This window comes from Balaenoptera acutorostrata, chromosome 18 (assembly GCF_949987535.1).
Source record: "Balaenoptera acutorostrata chromosome 18, mBalAcu1.1, whole genome shotgun sequence".
NCBI lineage: Eukaryota > Metazoa > Chordata > Mammalia > Artiodactyla > Balaenopteridae > Balaenoptera > Balaenoptera acutorostrata.
Window position 1 is genome coordinate 8,750,958 of NC_080081.1, and position 22,081 is coordinate 8,773,038.

At 43.7% G+C, this 22,081-nt stretch overlaps 1 protein-coding gene and 1 pseudogene across 3 annotated transcripts in view; one reads left to right on the forward strand and one right to left on the reverse strand.

Annotated features, from left to right (window-relative positions):
* Nucleotides 1-917: 917 nt before the first annotated feature.
* The window catches only part of FGF14 (fibroblast growth factor 14), a 621,331-nt gene continuing 600,167 nt past the window's right edge, over nt 918-22,081 (forward strand). The window contains exons 1-2 of one of the 3 annotated variants that reach the window (XM_057532955.1): nt 1,883-1,923; nt 10,692-11,107. Coding sequence is in view for 1 of the 3 variants with exons in the window: in XM_007196803.2 (XP_007196865.1) it covers nt 1,716-1,923 (208 nt within the window). In the remaining 2 variants the exon portion in view is untranslated. Of the gene's footprint in view, nt 1,924-9,076; nt 10,187-10,691; nt 11,108-22,081 lie in introns of those variants that run through there. The other 2 variants (XM_057532954.1, XM_007196803.2) reach the window with 2 other exon arrangements.
* Nucleotides 16,800-17,532, reverse strand: LOC103000266 (40S ribosomal protein S6-like; annotated as a pseudogene).

Genomic DNA, 22,081 nt, shown 5'->3' on the forward strand with positions numbered 1-22,081 from the left:
TATTCTTTGAAATAGTTTGTACTATTTTGTACATTGTATTTTTTCCCATATAAGATAAGAGAAATCAATAGCTTTGCCCTAAATCTTTTGATTTTCTGGGAAACTAGGGAGTTGGGTTGCATCTTGATGAAAGAGAAATTTTGTCCATTTTGTTAGGGTAGATCGTGGTGGCCGGTGACAAGATTGTATATTAGTGTAGCTAAGTGAACGGGGGTGAATTCAGTGTTAGTTCAATTAATGGGTGCAGAAACAAGCAATGAATTAGTGTGTGAATCAAGCAGAGTGCTTTCTGTACCAAAAAAATATTTGAAGATAATAGGCTGTCTGTCTAGAAAAGGCATAAATGTTCTCATTGACATATGACCCTCCTCAGCAAAGTGTAGTTTGTCACCCCGATTTTAGTGCTTGCCCTTTGAACAGTACTTGTTTCTGCAAGTACATATTTGTCATATGCCTAGTGTATATTTTTCAAACAGTGCTTTAAGTAGGATTCAAATAATAACTAAAGGAACTTGAGTTTTCCTTAATGTTTTAGATGCGGCTTTTGAAAATGTAAGGTGGAACTAATTTTGGCCAAGGAGTGGTACTAAACTACTGTTTCTATTTAAACCCCTGCCCCTCCCCTCCACCTTGTGTATTTTTTAAGGTTTACTAATTATAATTAATTTTCCTTTTCGAAATTCACTTTTAAGAGAAGGCGCTGCTAGCTGGCTGCAAGAGCAAGCAGCAAGCCTAATTATGCTGGGCAGAGGAGGGAGAGGGTCAAATAGTGGGGCTGTGGCTGGGTGCTAGCGGTGGGGGACTTCGAGAGGGGAACCAGCGGAGAGACTGCAGTGACACTGCCCTCCCCGGGCGGGTGGAAGCATCTCACTGGTGACGGGTCTGAAAGCACGTGGCTACGTCATGGAAAGCCAGTCTTTTCAATGCAAACTTCAACTCCTCCTCCTCCTCCCTCTAATGCCGGTAACTCACATCCAAGGCTGGGCGAGGAATCCGGAGGGGAGATTTTCCTCATGCTCACCGTTGTTGGAAACTGGGAGAGAGAGAGAGGAAGGCAGCAGGGGATCCGAGGCGCTCTCTACCTACTACCAGCCTGACCAGGGGAGGGGGCACCTAGATTTGCATCTTTTCTTCGTGGTGGTTGAGAACTGCAGGTTCAATCGGATCCCCCTGAGCACTGGCGATCGATTATTAAAAAAAAAAAAAATCGACACTGGGAGAAGGGAGGCTGTGTCTTCGGCCGTCAGACTCGGAGGTGGTATTGGTGTGTGTATGTGTGCTGGTGGTTTTTTTCTTTTTCTTTTTTCTTTCTTTCTTTCTTTCCTTTTTTTTTTTTTTTTTTTCCTTTCCTTCTCTCCTAGGGACTACACAATGGCAGTCTTCTCTCAGTGAGATGAATCCTGCTTTGACTCCTGCAGACTCACCCAGCCTCATAGCGATCAACTAAAAGGCTATGGTTTTCTCTTTGGGGATCTTTTGTGCATTACTGTTCTCCCTGATTAGTTCTGGTCTCAGCTGGGATTTCTTTGCTTTTTTGTTTGGCTTCATGCTGAAAAAGGATTTTTTTGCCAACCGTTTGGTAATAATCCAGTGGTGATCAAGGGGATAAATCATTCACCCTGGCCGAAAAAAAACAATCACTGAGAAGTCTCAAAGAAATATACCACGTGAGGGGAAAAAACTGGGAGAAGATCCGGAATATTATCGTTTTTCCTATGGTAAAACCGGTGCCCCTCTTCAGGAGAACTGATTTCAAATTATTATTATGCAACCACAAGGATCTCTTCTTTCTCAGGGTGTCTAAGCTGCTGGATTGCTTTTCGCCCAAATCAATGTGGTTTCTTTGGAACATTTTCAGCAAAGGAACGCATATGCTGCAGTGTCTTTGTGGCAAGAGTCTTAAGAAAAACAAGAACCCAACTGGTAAGCAAAACATGCATCATGTTATGTTTTTCCTCATAATAACCTGTCTGTTGCTCATTGAGCTAGATCTGCAGTTCGGCTATGCAGGAAGGCAGGGGAAACAGAGAAGGACCAGGACAGCGTTGTGTATAGAGGTGTTGCATGGATAAACAAGTAGCAGCTGGATCGGCGTCTGTGAGCCCCAAATCATTACCAGCATCTCTTGGCTGTGACACAATCCATCACTAGGAGGGAGGAGGAAACTTTTTTTTTTTTCTTTTTTTGGAATGTATCTGGTTGACGATGTTTGGTGGAATATTGAAGGGTTTATGGCTTAAGGTTTGGCCCGAGGCAGTTGAAGCTTCGGTAGTTGCCAGGAGAAAGAACCGCGAGCTCCCCTGACTCGTGCTGCAGGTCCGGGGACGTAGCTCGGTGCCGAGAACCTGCTCTAGACTTTCTGAGTAGCTTGCACAATATTCGCCACCCCATCACCTTCACCAAAGGAAAAGAGGCCCCCTCCGTCGCGGCCCCGCTCCTCCGTCAGCCCCCGCCTCCCGCCCCCGTCTAGCTCCGCGTGCCGAAGTATGAACTCCTTCCCCCGTCTGCCCCCGACACGCCTGCCGCTGGGAAAACTTGAGCAGGGCTCATGCCGGGAGGGAACCCCAGACGGAGCAGACAAGCCCGGTCTCTCTAGTATATGTAATTTAAACCTCCCTTTTAAAAAGCAGTGTCCTAGCCCGGCATCTGGGTCCCCCGGGTGGGATGAGCCTGGCCCCGGGTCCCTGCTTCAGCCTCCTGGTGATCGTGCGCCCCCATTCCAAAAGGCTCCAACCGGGAAACTTGCAGTACATTACATAAGAAATGCAAATGCAGGTGATTCGGGGAGTCGGGTCCCCGGGGTTCACTTCCCGCTATCTCAGTCTGAGGCGTTTGGGGGCGGCCGCGGAGCTGTGGGCGAGCAACCCCGGGGAGGCCAGGCCGGAGGGCTGCGTGGCGGCGGCGGCGCACGGGCGAGGAGGCTGGGCGCAGCGGGTCCGGGAGCCGCGCGCGCCGGCGGCGGGGGGTGTGTGGTGTCCCCCGGTTCGCTTCAGGCCGGGGAGGGACCCGGGCTGGGTGTTTTGTGTCTGGGGTCCTGTTGGGGGCGGGGCCCTGGCCGTCCTGCAGCGGCAGCCCGGGGGTCCGAGGCTCCTGACGCCGGCACTGCGGTGTAGTAGATCACGGCTCCCCGCGGGCGCCCTGACACCCCGAGCTCCGCCGGGGGCCACGCTGGCACCCGGAGCCCCAGCGGCCGGGCAGCAAGTGGCTCTCGCCTCCCTGCCTCCGAAGCTGCCTAATGCAGCCTAGTTGGGCGGCGCGCTCCCAGTGAGCTGCCGCCTGCGGGTGCCAGGGATCGAGAGGAGGAGGAGGGGGAGGGGGAGGGGGGAGGGGGAGGAGGGGGAGGGGGAGGGGAGGAGGAGGAGGAGGAGAGAAGGGGAGGGGGAGTGGGAGTGGGAGGGGGAGGAGGAGGAGGAGGAGGTGTGGGTGGGCGGGGATGGAGGCGGTGGGTGTGGAGGCTGAGCTCCCCTTGCAGCCCCCTCTGCTGCGGCAGAAGGGAAACTGCGAGTTCTGAGACCGTCCAGAAGGGCAGATGCTCGCGTGCTGGCGGACGCCTGGCAGTTGCCGTCAGCTGGGACCTTCGGATGGCTGTTGAGTCTGTGGGCGCGGTGCTGCAGCGGGCTCAGTGCCTCCGTCCTGGAGTTCTCATCCCTGTGCTCTAGCTCTCCCCGCTGTCTTCCCGTCCCCCGCTTCTTCCCCCCCACCTGACCCCCACCCCCTCTGTCCCCGGTCCTTTGACCACTTTCTCTCTTAACTTAGCGTTTAGCAGCTCTGAGATGATCCCACCATCCTGAGAGTTACCCAAGGAGAAAGCAGTGTGGTCACCTTACCAACCACGTCTCCAGTTGGGCTGTCAGGTGTACCCTAACCCCGCATGAAGCCCAGCGCTTGCTGATGCCTTGGTCATAGCTAGATCTGCAACACTACCATCTCACAAGTTCACGCGAAGACCCTTTTGGCAAGACTTCCTAAAGTGGGACAAGCCAAGGGCTGCGGTGGGGTTCCTCCCTCACACAGTAAAATTACTGGTTTTTGAAGCCTTCTTGTGTTCTTCTTTGAAAAGATTTAGCTCCCTCTGAGACAGGACTACTAGAAAAGCATTTCTTTAGACTTGGCCATTTGTTTAGGGATCTTGAAGTCAGTCCCTCCATAGTGCTGGAGAGTGGGCAATAATTCAGCATGGAACAAGAAGTTTCCTTACTTCCTTTGATAATGTCTTTTTTTTTTTTTTTTTGTAAACAGTTTTACTGGAAACGCTAAGTTTCACCCATACACGATTCAAGATCTTTTTATTACACCTCCCGCACCCCACCCACTTTCATCTCTCTGGAATGGATTTTTTTTTCCTTCCGAGGCGTTTGGAAGGTGTCAAACAAATGACGACTTATTTTTAGAGCAATTTATTTTGCAGCTTATGAATGCTAAAGTACTCGGGGGTGAATTGATGGGTTAACTCGAACTCTAACAACCACTCCAACTATTCCACTAGGATAGCTTAAGTCTTAGATTGCCAGGGGTGAGAGTTCTAACCTGGGAGTTGGAGCATTTTGTAAATTATTTTTTAAATGGGACATTAATGTGTCACTATGTATTTCACCTTCTAAAAGTTTTGCCTTTTGAGCTTAAACCATCCCATGCTTAGCTATTCCCTTTCAGGACTGTAGTTGGTAAATTCCATTCTCCTTCTGCTATTAACATGAAGCCTATAATCATTTGCAGGTTTTTGATCCCAAGATAGCAGTATAACTAAGAACTTAATTGGGTAATTGAAATAAAACAAAGACTAAAATCCTCTTAACTGTTAAAACCAAAAAGAACAGATTGACTACTACCTATTATATTATCTTAAGTCTAAAACGAGGACAATTAACTGGTTTCAAACTAAGAAGCTTGTCAGAATACCTGCATGTACCAGTAGTAGGATCATGAATTTGGTGTAACGACTTCTTATTAGATGAATTTTTCTTCCCCATCTTTGTAAGTTATAAAATAATTTACTGATTATTCCCACTGCTTTAAATTGTCAAGCAGTACAGGCAGTTTGGTCAGGGGTTCCTGAGAGGAATTTCAGAGCACTGCTATATAATCAGGTTGGTGTAGAAATAAGCAAATAATAGAGTCATGAACTTAAGGGCAAAGTTACTCATCTACCCAAAAGTTCTTAATTCATGTTTAAATAAGAGGTGTTAATTAAGTAGGTTTTTTTTAGTTGTTTTTATGTAAAAGTTAACTGGAAAAGAGCATGAATATATGCTTTTTAAAATAAATTGCAATAGCTTAGAAATCCTGGATAGTAAATTTACTGTCTTCATAAACATGTCCAATATCTCACAATACAACTATTATCAGAGGACACACACACACACACACACACACACACATGCTTAATGTCCTACCTTCCCTTATTTTCCCAGTAGAGGAATAGCTATATGTTTAGAATAGATGTTACCTGCTTCAACTCTCACTGCATGAGTCATGCAAGGTGACTGTATTTTAGGCAGATCATTAAATGGGGAATACTGAGTCCAAGGCACTTACTTTGCCTGGAGGAGGGGTTGATATGTTTCTTTAAATTAGTACTGAGAGTTTGGACTGACCGACGTGTGTCACAGGCCAGTTTGGAAAATAATCTAGGTCACTGAAATCTGAGCAATGGCTACTAAGGAAATAAATATGGTTGGAAAAAAGAAGTCCACAATAGGGGACTTTCCTGGTGGCGCAGTGGTTAAGACTCCGTGCTCCCAATGCAGGGGGCCCGGCTTGGGGAACTAGATGGCACATGTATGCCGCAACTAGGAGTTTGCATGCCACAACTAAGGAGCCCGCCTACCACAACTAAGGCCCAGCACAACCAAATAAATAAATAAATAAATAAGTATTAAAAAAAAAAAAAAGTCCACACTAAAGATAAATACGAAGGTCGTATCATGGATGTCTCTTCAGATACATAATGTCCAACAGGCAAAGGAAGCCACAGACCCTCAAATATATACAGCTACTCACACATACAAACTTCCATGGCTTGATAGGATTTTGGAAAGCAGAGATTTTAAGAAAAATTGTAACCAGATGTAATTTTATTGGGTACCAGTGTTTGTGGCAAGGAGGGTATGAAGCGGATGCCCTAGACCTAGTTCTGTGGAGCACATTTAGAAAATCCCACAAACTCATGGCCCTGAGTGTTTCCTCTTCTGAACTGTCTACCTCTCTGCCATGAAACTTTGAGATGAAACAAGCAGGGCTTGGTAGAAGTCACTGTCACTTTCTATTTCCTACTTTTTTGGGGTGTCTTCCAGCTCTGCTTTTGCCTTTGACTAAGCTGTTTTAGGTGCCAAAAACATCTGGTGTGCCGCTGTCACTCACTTAAATACATGTTATTCTTTTAAAGATACTTGCTTTACATCTAGGGGCGGTCATGGCTTTGAGAAGTGAGAAAATAGGAAGAGGGAGAAGAAAAAAGAGTAAGCATTTTTCACCCCTTCTCCTCTGCCTGCCAACTCATCTTGGGTTCCTGTAGAGCTGGGTGAGCCACAAATGGTCCATAACCTGTGCATTTCTAAACACTGAGCATATGTAAAATGGAGACATCAAATTCAGACTGCATGGCTGGAACACCAAACAGATGTAAGGTCCTTCTCTTTCTAATATGCTTGCCTTCAGCGTGGGATTCCATGTAATATGAGTGGGTCTTGGATTCCATCTAGGAAGCTTCATTACTGAAGCAGCAAAATGAGTTTTGCAGGCAGTAGCACTTCCTGAACCAAAGGATGGCATGTTAGGTAGGCTTCCAAGTATTGACTTGTTGGGAGTGTCAACTGTTTTGTTTTATGTTTGTTTTAATTTATATCCAAGTTAACAAGTGTGAAATCCAATCAGTGATCATCTAAAGTTGGTTTTAACAGTGGAGATCACTTTAGTTGTACCCATATCCAGCCTGTTCTCATCTTAGGCAGCCTCCCTGAGAACATCCGTTCAAACGATGCATTGCTTTCAGAAGGTGCTAAAGCTAATTCTATGGTTCACGTTTCCCACGCGGAGCCCCTCCTTTAAAAATGTTCAAACCCAGTCTTCCATGTTTTAGCAACACAAACACTGAGGACTTTTGTGAAGTGTTTTTATACATATTGTAACAAGGACAACAACCAAGGTTTTTGCTCCTTTGTACATTTTGGCATCATTAACTCACTCAATTGACTCATAAGCTTTCTATAAATATGTAGATGTCTCAAAATGGAAGCATTTATTCAAGAGTTTCTTATGCCTTATGGGGAAACAGTTGGGATGTTTGAACAGTATATTTGAAGCTGCTCTACTAAGTTTTAAATGAGACGTTGCATCGTGTCTATATTCTTAATAAAACCTTTGAGCTCAACTTACTGCCACCTCCAGGAGGGACAGTGGGTCAGGGAAATACCTGCTGACACGTCTGTGTGCCTGGTACCATAGTCTGTGTGGTGTTTCTTAGGGTTTTAGATCGTGTACCATGTGCGACATTTAGTTATAAGAGTTGAACTTGAGCACAGAACAGCAGGGAATTGTCTGAGGGCGACTTCTCAGTTCCTCCATATGCCTGCAGAGATGCACTAAATTTTTTTTTTTGCTATTCTGCTTCTGAAGGACCAAGTATGTCTTGATGTTTTCCCTGTATATTTCTCTAGTTGGTACAAACTAATTTTCTGCTTTGGCCAGAAGTAAAAGGTAGGATGATGAAGGGAAGAGGAGTTGAAAGGAGGAATTCTTAGGGCTTTCCTAAACATGAAAGCAAAAAAGGAGACATAGTGCAGACATGTTTTACAGGGAACACTGAAGTTTTTGTTTATCTAACCTACTAACACCATCGAAGAAAGTCACCTAACAGTTGTTGAGCACTGTTGCCTTTATCGCTGTCCCCTGACAAAAACTCAGGTTATGACAAGTCTCAGGTTTTCATTTCAATACATTTGTATTAAATGAACTACTGGTGAAAAATAGGGTTCTCTGAGAAAGTTAACTGTGGGACTTAACTGCCACTGTCATACAATTTACTTGGTTAAGTTCACTTAACTCCTTTCCAGCAGTGCCAACCAAGAATTTGGCTTCTAAATGGTAAAACCAAGAAGGAAAAAAAGCTGTTAGTGGCCTTCTTTCTCTTCATGCTCCACGCCAGGGCATCCTGAAACATGGTTTGCAAACATTCCCTGGGCTCAGGCCTTCCTCAAACACACAAGCGCGTTCACCCCTTCTGGCCCGTTCAGCCTTTAAGTAACAAGTGTTAGGGCACCATTTGGTTCCCTCTGCAAGGGCCCCCCCTTCATTTTCTTTTCTGATCTTTAATGTTCTCCAAAAGGAAGGCATTCCGAAAAACAGTGCAGTGAATTTGAATTATTTCTCTCTTCCTGTCGGAACTCCTTTCTGTGAAGATGGTCACTGGCCACCATCCGATGTGGCATGTTTCCGTTCTAGAGGGGACAGCACCTCAACAGCCTCGAGTTTCACTTGCTTTGAAAGGAGGTGCCCCCGCCCTTCCTATTTTGTTCTTTTCCGTTTTGAAGCAGTCATCTGCAAACTTGGTGGCGCCCTGCTTTCCCAAAACCACACTCAGCTACTCAGCTTCCGCCCTCCGGAGCCACCGGCAAAGGCGGACGCACGACCGGGGCAGAGCCCCACTTGCCAGAGCAGCGAGCGGGCCGTGGACTGTTTTCTGCTCGCCGCGAGCCGGCCACCTCTGCGGCTCGGATCTGCTTCCAGGAGTCGGGCCCCTCGGGGATCTGGCCGGAGCCGGGCTCGGAGTCTGCCTAATGGAGCCCCGAAGAGAGGAGGCACGCAGGCGACGCGTGGCCTTCCTCCGTTGTGACCCGCGGCCACAACTCCCGGGACCGGCCACACCGCGATCCACTCCTCGGGGAGTCTGGGGCTCTGCAGCGCAATGCGGCGGAAGCGGCCCGTCCGAGCCGCCGTAGCGCGGGAGGTTTCCGTTGCCACAGGGATGACCTCTGACCCTGGAGCGTCTCTGGGGTGTCGGAGGCCGGCGCAGCCGTTGCTATGGAAACCACGTGGCCGGAAGCCGCGGGGTGCGCGGGCCGCGCAGGCCGTTGACGCGGCGCACCTTGGCGGGCCCCGGGCCGGCGACCTCGCGCCCGCACCAGTGTGTCCCCGGGCCGAAGGGCGGCAGAAGAGTTTGGTTCCAGCCCACAGGTGGCCGCCTCCCCTCGACGCGCTGCAGGGTTTAGAGGAAAAGGATGCGCCCAAGTTCCGGACTGGGAGAGCATGAGCCCAGCCCGCAGTAGCTACTGGGAGGCCGAGGAGGGCTCCTGAAGTTCTCTGGGCCTCAGTTTCTTCGACGGCAGTGCAAGGGCGTTGATTAGAATAATCTCAGGTCGGCCCCCGCTCTCATGTTCCAAGCGTCATGTAACTTTCCACCCGATCCGGATTCTGAGTGAACTTCTCCCTCTTCCCTGTATCTCTCCTGGACTACGTTGAGTATATTTAAGTTGTACTTTAAACCCGAGGCTTTCAGAGATCGAAGGCCACCTGCAGGCTCATGACCGACCTTTTAGAGGTGTGGCAACTCCTTCCCGGTGCAGAGGTGACTCTTCCAAGAGCCGGTTTTGAGTGGTAGGGAAAGCACAGTTCACAGCTTTGAGCCCTGGAAGAAGACACGCGTTGTATTTTACTGGTGACACCACCAAGAGATCTTCATGCATTTTACAGAGTTGTGTGATGGGTGCTGAAACAGATGGCATTCCTTTGTATCTGTTGTATTCCCCAGATGTCTTTTCCTGCGGTCTCTAAACATTTTTTGGAGAGGACTCGACCTACCTTGGCTTGTTTTTCCTTCTGTTATCTTGGACTATTGAGAAGAATCACAAGCATCTTCACATTTTAAAACACACACACAACTTCACTGTATATTTAGAAGTTGAAAAAGACTATTTTGAGGGTATGATAAGGCAAGCTCACTAGTTTATAAAAGAACAGCTAGATCCAAATTGTGTTTCCGCGGATGGAGTAGGTTAAGGTTACCTGCTCAGATGGCTTTACACTTTTTAAAGACTTTTTGTTGGCCTAGTTTCCAAATAGTCTTTTTACCTTTTTTTGTTCCCCTTATGATAAGAATTACCTCCCTGAAGTTTGCTTTTCAAAGAACTGGCCATCAGTTCCTCAAGAAGACTGGGTAGAATATTTACATCTCAAGGCACAGGGAAAGAAAGTAAGTGCCTCCAAGAAGGACTTTTGTTTCCTAAATCCAGAATTTTACAATACGTGTCAGCATAGGGGAGGTTTTGGGATTGGTATAAAGGATAGATGGGCTTTGATTTGCTTCCGTAGCTGCATTTCTGTTCTTACAAAGACTCAGTTCCTGAGACAGGGATAGTTGTTTTTAATTCTTCAAAGAATTGAGTTGCAACCTTTATGACATCAAAGGGCTGATCACCCATCCAACTACATTATCTTCTGTTTGCATCTTTAGATCCTGGAGAAGGTCTTCAACTAAGATGGAAATAAAAAGATTTCTGTGTTCTAGATTTAGAGCTTTTTGTTTTGGAAGGTCTTTCCTTCTGGGTATACATAGTTTCACTTAGCTTAGGGGAGGAGGCCTCAAAAAAAGTTCCTATCAGGCTCTGAATATCAGCTTCCAGTCTGGCCAAATTCTCACAGTAGAGCTACTTAAAAAAAAAAGTTTTGTTTTGTTTTTTTTTCAAATATCTTGTCAGGTTTCAGCCGAGACAAACAGTAAATATTCCTGGCAGTACTGAACAACCTGTTGGACTCAAGAGGTGTCCCCAAAGAATGTGCAAACGATCCTACCCTCCCAAGATCCAGAGCCACATCCAAAGGTAGCCAAAGAAAGACGTAGTTCCCCTGAGCGCTGGCAACGGTCAGTAGGACACTAGCTGCAAGTGGCATGCCATCCACACTTCCGTCCGGCCGTATTTTGAGGGCCCTCAGCCTGATGGTGCCCAGGCCAAGTTCTCAAGACCCAAAATGAGACAAACAAGAAGGCAATAGCTGTCCCTGGGAGAGAAAGGATCCACAACCAGTGCATCTTGGAAAGGAAGGAACAGCGTGAGATTTTCCTTTCCCCTCTCAACTGGGCACTACAGACAGAGATGCAGGAGAGCTGACTCTGGTAAGAATTCTCTGGCATCTGCCAGTTTTCTTAGGCTCCAGAGCAAGTGGGGTTTAAAGTAGAGTGTAGCTCTGGCATCTACCTGAATTTGGCAAGGTCTTTCACTAATTTTAACTTGAGTTTCCTACTGGCTGCTTAAGAGAATAACTGGTAGCGGTTTACTGGTTTCCTGGAGAATCCCGTGGAGTCCCATGAACTCTGAGAGGGGCGCATTTGGGGGCCACCCTTCAAGGGCAGGCGTGGGCGCATCTGTACTGTCACTAATTTGTTTATGGTCTTGTAGTTTCTTCAGAGTGGAAAGGCAATTCAGATAGAGGACGAGCAGACAGTGAAGACTGAGGTGATGGATACGGGGAGTAGTAGAAGTCACTACTTAGAGTCTTCTGTTTTAGGTGCCTCTTGTGTCCTTAATTTTGCAGTAGCCATTTGCAGTGAATCTTTCAGTAAAGCTGTTTTGGAATCTTGAAGCCTTTTGGTCAGCTTTACCCTTTAGATAATCATTATGGCAACAGTGTGGAAAATATCTTTGCGTGGAGTGGGATTGAAGGTAAGAAAGGCCACAGAGGAAGTGGTGAGGTCAGAAATAAGGCAGTGACAGGGGCTGGAGAGGAAGTGGAGTCCCTCTATCTCAGTGGCCAGTTTGAATTTGGGAAGGGAAAAGAGGGCGGTGTCTAGGATGTTCTGACCACAGGTTTTTGATTTGGACCGTTCCTTTTGATGCTGAGCCACTGACCATTTGCCAGTAGACCACTCCTGTCTCCTCAAAGCACGGAGCAAAAACTTGACTCTCTCCAGACTGTTTGTATTCGAGGGGCTGTGGTAACTTTTAATAGCAAGTAGAAAACTTTGACACGTTTCTCCTTCTAGATCATAATTTAAATAGGCAGTTCTAGGAGAACTGCTCTGGGATAGAGGGTTCGTTTTCTTGACTCCAAACCTGAAAGTCCTTAGGGATTAAAAAAAATGCCTTACAATAAAGGTAAGTCAAAGGTTTTTTTTTTTTTTTTTAAATGATATACGGTTCTTTGTTGATAGTCGATGAGTTGTGCGCAATACTTTGTTCCATTTGAGGAGTCAAATAATACAATTAAAAGCCAAATTTTCAGATTATTCAGGTCTGGCAAGAAAGGAGAAGGAAGTGTGAACTTTATTGAATTTACATATGTAAGTTTGTGCACCTGCTTCTTGGGTAGCAATGAACGTAGTTGTAATTAGAATGCATTTTACCCCCCCGTAACATTTTGTTGTGTGCGCAATTACAGTGGTTCACTGAAGTGTGTGGTAGCTAGCCTCTTCTGTAATGCTGCCTCTTACTTAGGTAAAGTGTAGTTTGGGACGGATTGTGATCTCTATTCTTTCCACTTCCTGTGTGGAGCATGTGGCATACTACTGTCGTACTTTAAAAAAGAAGAAATGTGAAAATGAGAAGGCTCAAAGACTAAAACATTTGTAGGGTTTCTGTTTTTTTCTTAAACAGCCACTTATTTCAGAGTCTGAAACTCATGTTTTTTGGTTGTGTTTCTGTTGTACCCCAGGTGTTATTGCTTGTAAGCAAAGAAAGGGCTCTGTTTGCTAGGAGGCCTGAATCCCTTTCCGAATTAAACACTCAGCAGTTACCATCATTCTGCCGCAACATTTTCTTAATTATTTTTTCTTTTACATTTAAACTTTCCACTCATATGCCAATTAAGTGACATAGAATTCCTCATACATCAGATATATAATAATAGATATAAAATATTGGAAATATTTTTTAATAGAATGGATACAAAATGTTAGAAATATTTTAATGGTACAGTAACAAATTAAAAAATAAATAAATTTGAAAAAGATAGAAATTTGGGGGGGTCATGATTGTTTATTGTTTTTTATCTTTCCTAATTATGTTTCCTTTTAAAATCTTGGGAATCATCTTAAAGAACACAGTGCTTAGGTGGTTCTGGTCCATCTGTGGCACACGTGCCTTTCCATGGGAACGTGAACCCCTGACGTGCGCGCGGAAGGTGGAGTGTGGCCTGATCTGCAGGGCCGTGGAGTCCTGCTACTCTGTTTTCCATCACTGAGGATTGCCCCACTTTGTCCTGCTCTCCTTGTATTTGTACTGTCATACTCGAGATTTTGTCCCTTCACATCTTTCCTTTAGTTGTGTCTTTCAAAAGGTTTGTCATCAATTTAACTCTTCAGGCAAGGCTGGGATTCGTATTCAGTTGGCTTTTCAACTTTTACATGTATTACATTAGAGGAAAACGGCAAAAACTGCTAACAATACAGTTGTCAGACAGTAAACGAGACACATCTGTCTGAACTTGAGACACTTACCCAAAGTAGCATTTATTTGACTTAATTTTTTTCTTTCTGTGCTTCAAATAACGTTATAAAAAAACTGTGATGTGGATCTATTGCTTTAATCGGTTATATAATTAAATAATTTGGGGATATTATTATAATTATTCTACCTAATAGTCCCACTAATGAATGCCTTTAAACTTACTAGATTTTAAAAGACTTATTGCTCTTCTACTTGAACAGAAATATCCTGAATTATTCTGAATCCTGTATTAGTATTTATGCTCTAAGTAATAATAAAAGACTAGCTTTATAGGATGCTTTCTATGTACTAGATACTTTATCTATATTACCTAATTTAGTCCTCAAAAACCATATGTAGGAACTTTTCTTACATTTATCTGAAAAAGGATGACGCCCAGGCATGAAGAGGTTAAGGAATTTGCCTGGCGGCACCCAGCTAGTGGTTGAAACCCAAGCAGTCTTTCTCCAGAGACAACCTCTTAAATTCCTGTATTGCAGCTACCTCCCTAAAGACTGTGTTCAAAGCGTATATGTGAAAGTGGCTGGTGTTGTCTCAGTGTTTCTGTGAATCATTATATCCTGAAACTAAAGAGGAATGCAACATATTCAGTGTTTGCAACATGTTCAGATATTTAGAATTTGTAATGCTTTTTTATTGAGCATAATTTACATACATTAAAATGCGCAGCTCTTAACTGTAGAGTCTGATGTCTTTTGACTATTGTGTGTATCCTTGTGCCAGACACCCCATTTAAGATATAGAATATTCTCATCGCCCAGAAACCTCATTCTCAGTTCGATTCAGTTCCCACCCGTGCCTTCTGTGAGAGGCAGCTACCGTCCTGCTCTCTGACTTTACCTTAGCCTGTCCTAGAGCCTCAGATCATCCGATCCTGGAGTCCTCATGCCTTGAGTTTGCTGTTTTCACTCCACACGTTGTTGTTTTTGAGATCCACCTGTACCATCGCACGTGAGATGTGTAGACTTCCATGCGGTAACTTCTGTTTTCTTTTGTAAACTAGAAACTCCTAATTGAACACACCCACTTTTAGTTAACATCCAAAAGTTGCCCGAAACTACAAAGGGTTCGCAAGGCGACTCGGCGGGCAGGCTCACAAGCCGGCCCGCCCCAGTTACAGAGATGCTGGCTGAGGACGGAGGGTCCTGGGTCAGAGATAAAGGACTGGGTCACTCAGGGCACAACAGGCGCCACGTTCTTGTTTCCCTCGTCCTGACATCTCCCAGGGGCAGTGCTGAGTAGCCGACGTGGATGCCTGCACACAGTGGATTTGTGTCACAGCTGAGGACCTCTGAGTTTAGGAAATCCCCCTTCTTTTAAGGAACGGCTTTCAAAACTGCCCAACCTTTGCCCAGCAGCGAGCCATGGTCTTTATTATCCTGGGGTCCGGGGGGGAAGAATCGCCCTCTAACCTGGAAGCACTATCTTTAGAGTGCAAGGTTGTCTGCAATGCAGATATCCTCGTGAAGATAGTCTGAGTCAAAAGCTCTTAGGAGACAGAGCAGAAATCCCACGGATAAGTTGTTCTTTAAAGCTGTTTCTGCACAGCAACCTTTTCTTCCCTTTCTGGTTTCTTCAGGACTGCCATTCTTGTTGTTCCAAAGATGCACTTAACATAGAGAAAAATTTATTTGGAAATTATCTAGAAAATGATCTTGAGGTTTTGAGAAGACAGACAATATACAATCTATACAATACACCTATTAGTATTTATTAAGTAACTATTTGTGGTAAGTTCCGTGTTAGTTACTGGGAGAGATTTAAAACATTCCATAAGGATTTGGTCTCTGGCCCCAAAATACTTAAGCTCAGTGTACAGAGAACACCAGTAATGAGAGAGTCTTGAATGATGGACGGCCACAGGGCATCTGTAGGAGACCCATCAAAGATGAGCCGGGAAGAAAGGGAAATCTTGTCGAGAAGTGTGACCTGAGCTGACTTTTGAAAGCGTGTTTCATTTGGCAGGAGAGATAAGTATATTCTTGGCAACGGGAGCAATGTGAGTGAAAGTCAAAGGCTGAAAGGTTCATGGTTGGGGATTTTGGGAATGTTAATGGAATCTTATGTTGGGGGATTAGAGGAATCATAATTTGGAGTCCAAAAGCCTGGCAGAGGAGTTAGACTGGATGTGGTAAAATTTAGTGAACTAGGGAATGTTTCTGGAGTGGGAAGACGGCACAACTTTGTTTGTGGCGCCTAAGGTACTTGGGGCAGCAGTTAATTTCCCAGTAAGATGATGTTTTCTAGTGAAACATCGCTGGACTGAAAATGTCACAGGCTATTTGGCTACAGGGACATTTCCAGCAATTTGAACCACAATTTCTTACACGAGAATCCTGATAAACTGCTCTGGCGCTAGCAGCAGATCTATGTTTGAGTAACCCTTGATGACCGTTGCTTAGTGGAGAGATGCATTAAGGAACAATTTGCTAAAAGCACAACTTTTGGAAATGGATTTTGATTTTCTGCTCCTTTCTGTTATAAAATTTGAATTGTGTTTTAGGGGGTCAATATCTATTTCTCAGTTATCTTAACACTTAAGAATGCCACACAATTTATAAAATAATATTTTAAGGAATATCACTTGTTAAAACAAGAGCACTAATTCAATTCTCAATGGCCATTTAAACTTTACAAATACATAACTAGTAATGCTTTATAAGCAGCAGTTTCAATTTTTTGATTTAGAACTGAGATCCTTGTTAGAGATCCTAGTTTATAAGTTTATAAAATGCATATTTATAGGGTCACAAGCATAATTCATACAAGTAAGGGAAGGGATTCATTTGAGGTGGTGATAACAGTTGTAGACACCCTGTGCGGGGAGCAAATAAGCAGCATAAACCTGAATTCTGTCATTTCAGTGGGTAGTGAGTGATTTAACAATTTTTTTTGGGTGCCAGTTAGTGTAAAGGCAATAGACAGCTGCACAATGCAAAAGGTCTGAATGCTACAGAGTTAAGTAAAGGGTCTGAATGTTGTTGCATTAACATAGTTTTGAATAAAAAATTAAAATGTGCATCTAAAGATGCCACAGTCCAAGTTGCGTCATACGGATTGCCACAGCTATACCTACACTTGCTTACTCAGTGTCTTGGTGCCCTCTAATGTTTATGAGAGCCTTCAGGAAAGGAAATTAGGGTCATTCAACTCGCTCTGTGCATCATAATCTTGCTCTCTTATTTTTATTACTCAAAGCAGAAGGAGGAGTTACCTCTTTGAATCTTGGGAACAGTTTTTGGCCTAACTATGCTTTTGCTTTCACTGTTACAATTTTAGCATAAGACGGATCTTTGACCCTTTCTTTCTTGTATTCTTTTAAATTGGTAGAAATACTTTTAAATATTACTGTATATATATATATTTTTCGTGATGTCTGATCTTATTTATTTGTTACTCTTAGAACATCTCATTTTTGACTGGTCTCAGACTTAGAAGTAGAAGCTCTCAGAGAGGACAGCCGCTGTCTCTTGGCAATCTGTTCCTGGCGTTTTTCTTTGGCCTCCTTCATTCTCTTGGCCAAAAGTTTAGCATTTTCTGCAGCCTCTTCTTTATTTTTCTTAGTACGCTGTTTCTTCAGAGCAATACGCCAACGTTTGCGTTGCAGAACACGTGGAGTAACAAGACGCTGAATCTTGGGTGCTTTGGTCCTAGATTTCTTACGTTCTTTGTTTAGGGGCTTTCTCACAAAATACTGGTGGACATAATCTTCTTTAGAGAGATTGAAAACTTTGTGGATTCTGCTAGCTCTTTTGGGCCCCAGGCGACGAGGCACAGTAGTATCCGTGAGTCCAGGAATATCCTTCTCCCCTTTTTTTACGATGACCAAATTGAGAACGCTCAGATCGGCCTCCACAGTGCAACCCTGTACAGATTTGTGCTTTCTTTCTCCAGTCCTCCTTGGTCTGTAACAGGAATGCCCCTTACTCAGTAGCAGGCGGACTCATCCATGGGTCAAGACACCCTGCTTCATGGGGAAACCCTGTTTGTCATTTCCACCACTGATTTGGACCACATAACCCTTCCATTCTTCACCCAGAGCGTCAGCAGCAACTTCTGTGGCCATAAAAGGTACGAATGAAGGTTTCTCCTTCATTCAGGCCAACATACACCTCCCATTCCATTACACAGAAACGTCACTCATTTTCCAGTTACTTGAACTGAAAAACACCCTAGGGTCCATGTGTGTAGGTTATCACCAGCATAATTTTCTATACGAAAATAATGAAATCATAGTAAATTAGAATAAGGAAACCTACCACAAATACATTCTTACTTTAAAGGTCATGGCCCAGCCCCGCTGCAGCCTCACGGGCCGTAATGAGCACTAACAAATGATACGGTTCAGTGTGTCTGTGCTGGTGTCTACTTCCGAGACCACCACTTAGTGCATTGCATCTCTTGGAACAGGGCTCCACCTACCTGACCACGTCAACCGATGTTAAGTTTAACTAGCACCATCCTTGTGAGAGGTCAGCTCAAACATGAAGAAACAATAGCCAAGGCAAAGGCCTTTAGTGTGACAGGTTCATGAGTTAGAAATAATCCTAGGTACACATAATGATTCTACTGTTGTCTCTCTGGTCACAGCAGGGGCCTAGATACTGTCCAAGGAAGGAAGTCTCTTCCTCTGTGTTAAGCACTGAGCCCCACGGGGTCTATCAGGGAAACCTTTCTGCTGTGTCAGTTCCTCTTATCAAGTGATGTAAAACTTGGGAGCTAGTCTCAAGGGTAAGCTGTGACAAAGTGAGAGAGTGGCATGGACATATATACACTACCAAATGTAAAATAAATAGCTAGTGGGAAGCAACTGCATAGCACAGGGAGATCAGCTCGGTGCTTTGTGACCACCTAGAGGGGTGGGATAGGGAGGGTGGGAGGGAGACGCAAGAGGGAAGAGATATGGGAACATATATGTATGTATAACTGATTCACTTTGTTATAAAGCAGAAACTAACACACCATTGTAAAACAATTATACTCCAATAAAGATGTTAAAAAAAATAAAGTGCCTGGACATTATGGATTGGTACAGTCTAACTAGCACTTTAAACTTCTCTCCAATAAGTAGGCCATCTAGGTAACTTAGAAGTTAGTTTTGTTACCTCCAAATATATGGTATCTTAGTCTTTCTAGGGGGAGTAGAGGGGATTTGGAAGGTTAGATAAAGGTGGAAGAGTTGCTGGGGATGGTCGGTCCTGGAGCTAAGGAAGCAATATCGATAGAGATGGACGGAATGAACTCATCCACCCTCCTTCCCCTTTTCTCTCCCATTTCGTTTTCCCTTTGCCACTGCCAATTATGTCAGGAGATTCTGCTTGTTGGACCAAATGAGGGACGGATTCGGGCTGGAGTATTCCAAATAGAATGAAGAGTCCATAGCTGTCCTTAGATAGCATTTCATGATAAATGGGGTACATTTTTTTTCTTTAACATCTTTATTGGAGCATAATTGCTTTACAATGGTGTGTTAGTTTCTGCTTTATAACAAAGTGAATCAGCTATAGGTATACATATATCCCCATATCTCCTCCCTCCTGTGTCTCCCTCCCACCCTCCCTATCCCACCCCCCTAGGTGGTCACAAAGCGCCGAACTGGTCTCCCTGTGCTATGCGGCTGCTTCCCACTAGCTATCTGTTTTACATTTGGTAGTGTATATATGTCCATGCCACTCTCTCACTTCGTCCCAGCTTACCCTTCCCCCTCCCCGTTTCCTCAAGTCCATTCTCTACATCTGTGTCTTTATTCCTGTCCTGCCCCTAGGTTCTTCAGAAGCATTTTTTTTTTTTTTAGATTCTATATATATGTGTTAGCATACGGTATTTGTTTTTCTCTTTCTGACTTACTTCACTCTGTATGACACTCTATGGGTACATTTTTAAGTTGAAAAATACAGTGAAGGTAACAACAACTGTAAAATAGGTTATGACTGGAAATTGGTTTATTTTCCCACAAAACTGACTAGCAATACCCTTGGGGTCTTTGTGCATTTTTTGTACTTTTAAATTTGTTTACTTGGCTCTCAATGGGCATACTTATCTTTTTTTTTTTTTAAATTTATTTATTTTTAATTTTTGGCTGTGTTGGGTCTTCGTTGCTGCGCGCAGGCTTTCTCTAGTTGCAGTGAGCGGGGGCTACCCTTCGTTGCGGTGCGCGGGCTTCTCATTGCAGTGCCTTCTCTTGTTGCGGAGCACGGGCTCGAGGTGCGCGGGCTTCAGTAGTTGTGGCACATGGGCTCAGTAGTTGTGGCTCGTGGGCTCTAGAGCGCTAGCTCAGTACTTTTGGCGCTCGGGCTTAGTGCCCTGTGGCATGTGGGATCTTCCCGGACCAGGGCTCAAACCCGTGTCCCCTGCGTTGGCAGGTGGATTCTTAACCACTGTGCCACCAGGGAAGTCCCTGGGTATACTTATCTAATGAATAATGCCTACTTTTACTGTAGTTTAGCCTATAAGCACTTAAAAAAATTAATACCCTTATGAAACTTATAAGCACTTTAAGGAAATTAATACCATTGTGAAAATAAAACACCATTTATAGATATAAGGAATGAGCAATTTTTATATATTTATCTCTGATTAAAATATTGCTCTGACTCTTCTTACCTATGTTTATCTATGTTCAAAGCATGGGCATTTCATTAATATACTGACAATATGATACTATATTTACATATAATTTGTTTGCTTAGCTTAATGTTAATGCCATGAAGCTCAGAATTCACTGTGAGATATACATTTTACTTTTATTGATATTTAAATTTACTCTGGTTCACCTCTTAAATATCTCATGCAAAACTTAACCATTCCTTGATATGAATGTCATCTAAAGTTGTAAGAGAACAACCGCTCCTGTTATATCTTACTGTGCTTTGTTAAAAAAAAATCACCCTATTCTCCAGTAAAGTCCTGTCACTGTAAATGGGCAGAGGCTTTCCTACAGCAGGTGGACATTCTCAGGGCCAATCATACGTGGAAAGGTTCAGACATGAACTTGAACCCTGAAAGTGGGAGTTAACTGTATAGGAAAAGAAACTTCATGCTCTCCGTAATACTTCTCTTGGGTTTGGATATTAGGTTGCTAGATGTAATTAGGCATTTTTGGCAGGTTGGATGCTGAGTAGGGAGGCATCCATGTACTGAACTCCAAGCTGAAAACAGGTAAACTGTATGCTAGATTATCCAGTTCCATGATATTCTGTGTTGATTTCCTTTGTGTGATATCCAAATATTTAATTACCTTACATTTAAGTATTGCAGCCCTGCCTTGGCTGTGCACTAGAGAATTAAGAGAAGGGCTATTCACCTTTACTTGAACCAGAGTATTAAACTCAGAGCAGTGCCAATATTCCCTCTCTTGTAGCCGTCATTAGTGAGATACCCAAAGGGGAGCTGCATCTCAGGAGACATGGCTAAGGCTCTAAAAGGCCTGGCTTGAAAACTTTGGAAGATCTCGGTTTTATTATCTTAAGGGATATAATAAATTTTTCCTTCAAAGCTAAATTTCTTGTTTTCTGATATCAAAAAATGTTTTATTTTTAATTACATTGCCAGGGAAGAGTGCAGTTATGAGATGATTTTTACTTCACCTTCCTAACTTGTTTATTTGGACCCCAAACTTTAAGAACAGGTGGAATTGTTAACAGCATGTTAGCATGCTGGCGTTCTTTTGACTTAATCTATATGCACATTTAACATCCAGAAACATATAGTAATTTTTTGCCCATTGAATTCTCTGTGCATGTGTGCGTGTGTGCATATGCATATGTGTGTATATATCTCCACATTATGTAGGTGTACATGTGATATACAAATGAATCAAACATAGGCATATCTCTTTGCTATTTCCTTATTCTCTGGTGTGAAACATACTTCCAGATGCCTCGTGGGTTTGCTGAATGAATGCGTTCAGAATAAGTTTGATTTACTTGAAAATAATATTTTTCTTAATGTCCTTAATTTAGATATCTCCAATCTAAACTGGGGAGTAGAGCTCTGAGTACAAATATCCACTTTAATAGAGGTTTTTGATGATATTGTTATAGTGTTAAAAAATGAAACATTTAAAAATCTGGATTTTGATTTGCCTGGGTATTTCCCTTTAATAGGAAGCATAGAAAAACCTCAGTCTTTTATGCCCTCCTCCATATTATAGAAGGATCTTCTGGTACAAGTCCAAGTCAGATGATTTTATCTTCTTTTGGCTTGTGCTGGCCAAGGTGTCCCCAGCCCTGTTGGTTGAGATGGCTAGTTCTGTGACCCCTGTCTAAAGACCACTCAGTGTCTCTGTGTTCTTATTGTCTTCCTTTGACAACTACTGTTAGATAGGTGTATATTTTAAAACTAATTTCGGTTGCTGTTATGTATTTTTTTTACTGACAAGGACAGCAGTGTGTGTGCAAACTTTGGAGTTAGATAAAGATTGGAATCGTAGCTGTAATTTCTCTGTACCTCAGAGCTGTTTTTGTTTGTTAGCTTATTTTGTTTTTGGTAGTAGAGGGAGAATACTTCCCTTATGTGTCTGTAGTGACTAAAGGAGAATATATAACTAAAGCACCTAACAAAATACCCACCACACGGACATTTATTTATCAGTTCCTTCCACCCCATTTCCTTTTCAGAAACAATTTTAGTTTCTTTCCTACGTT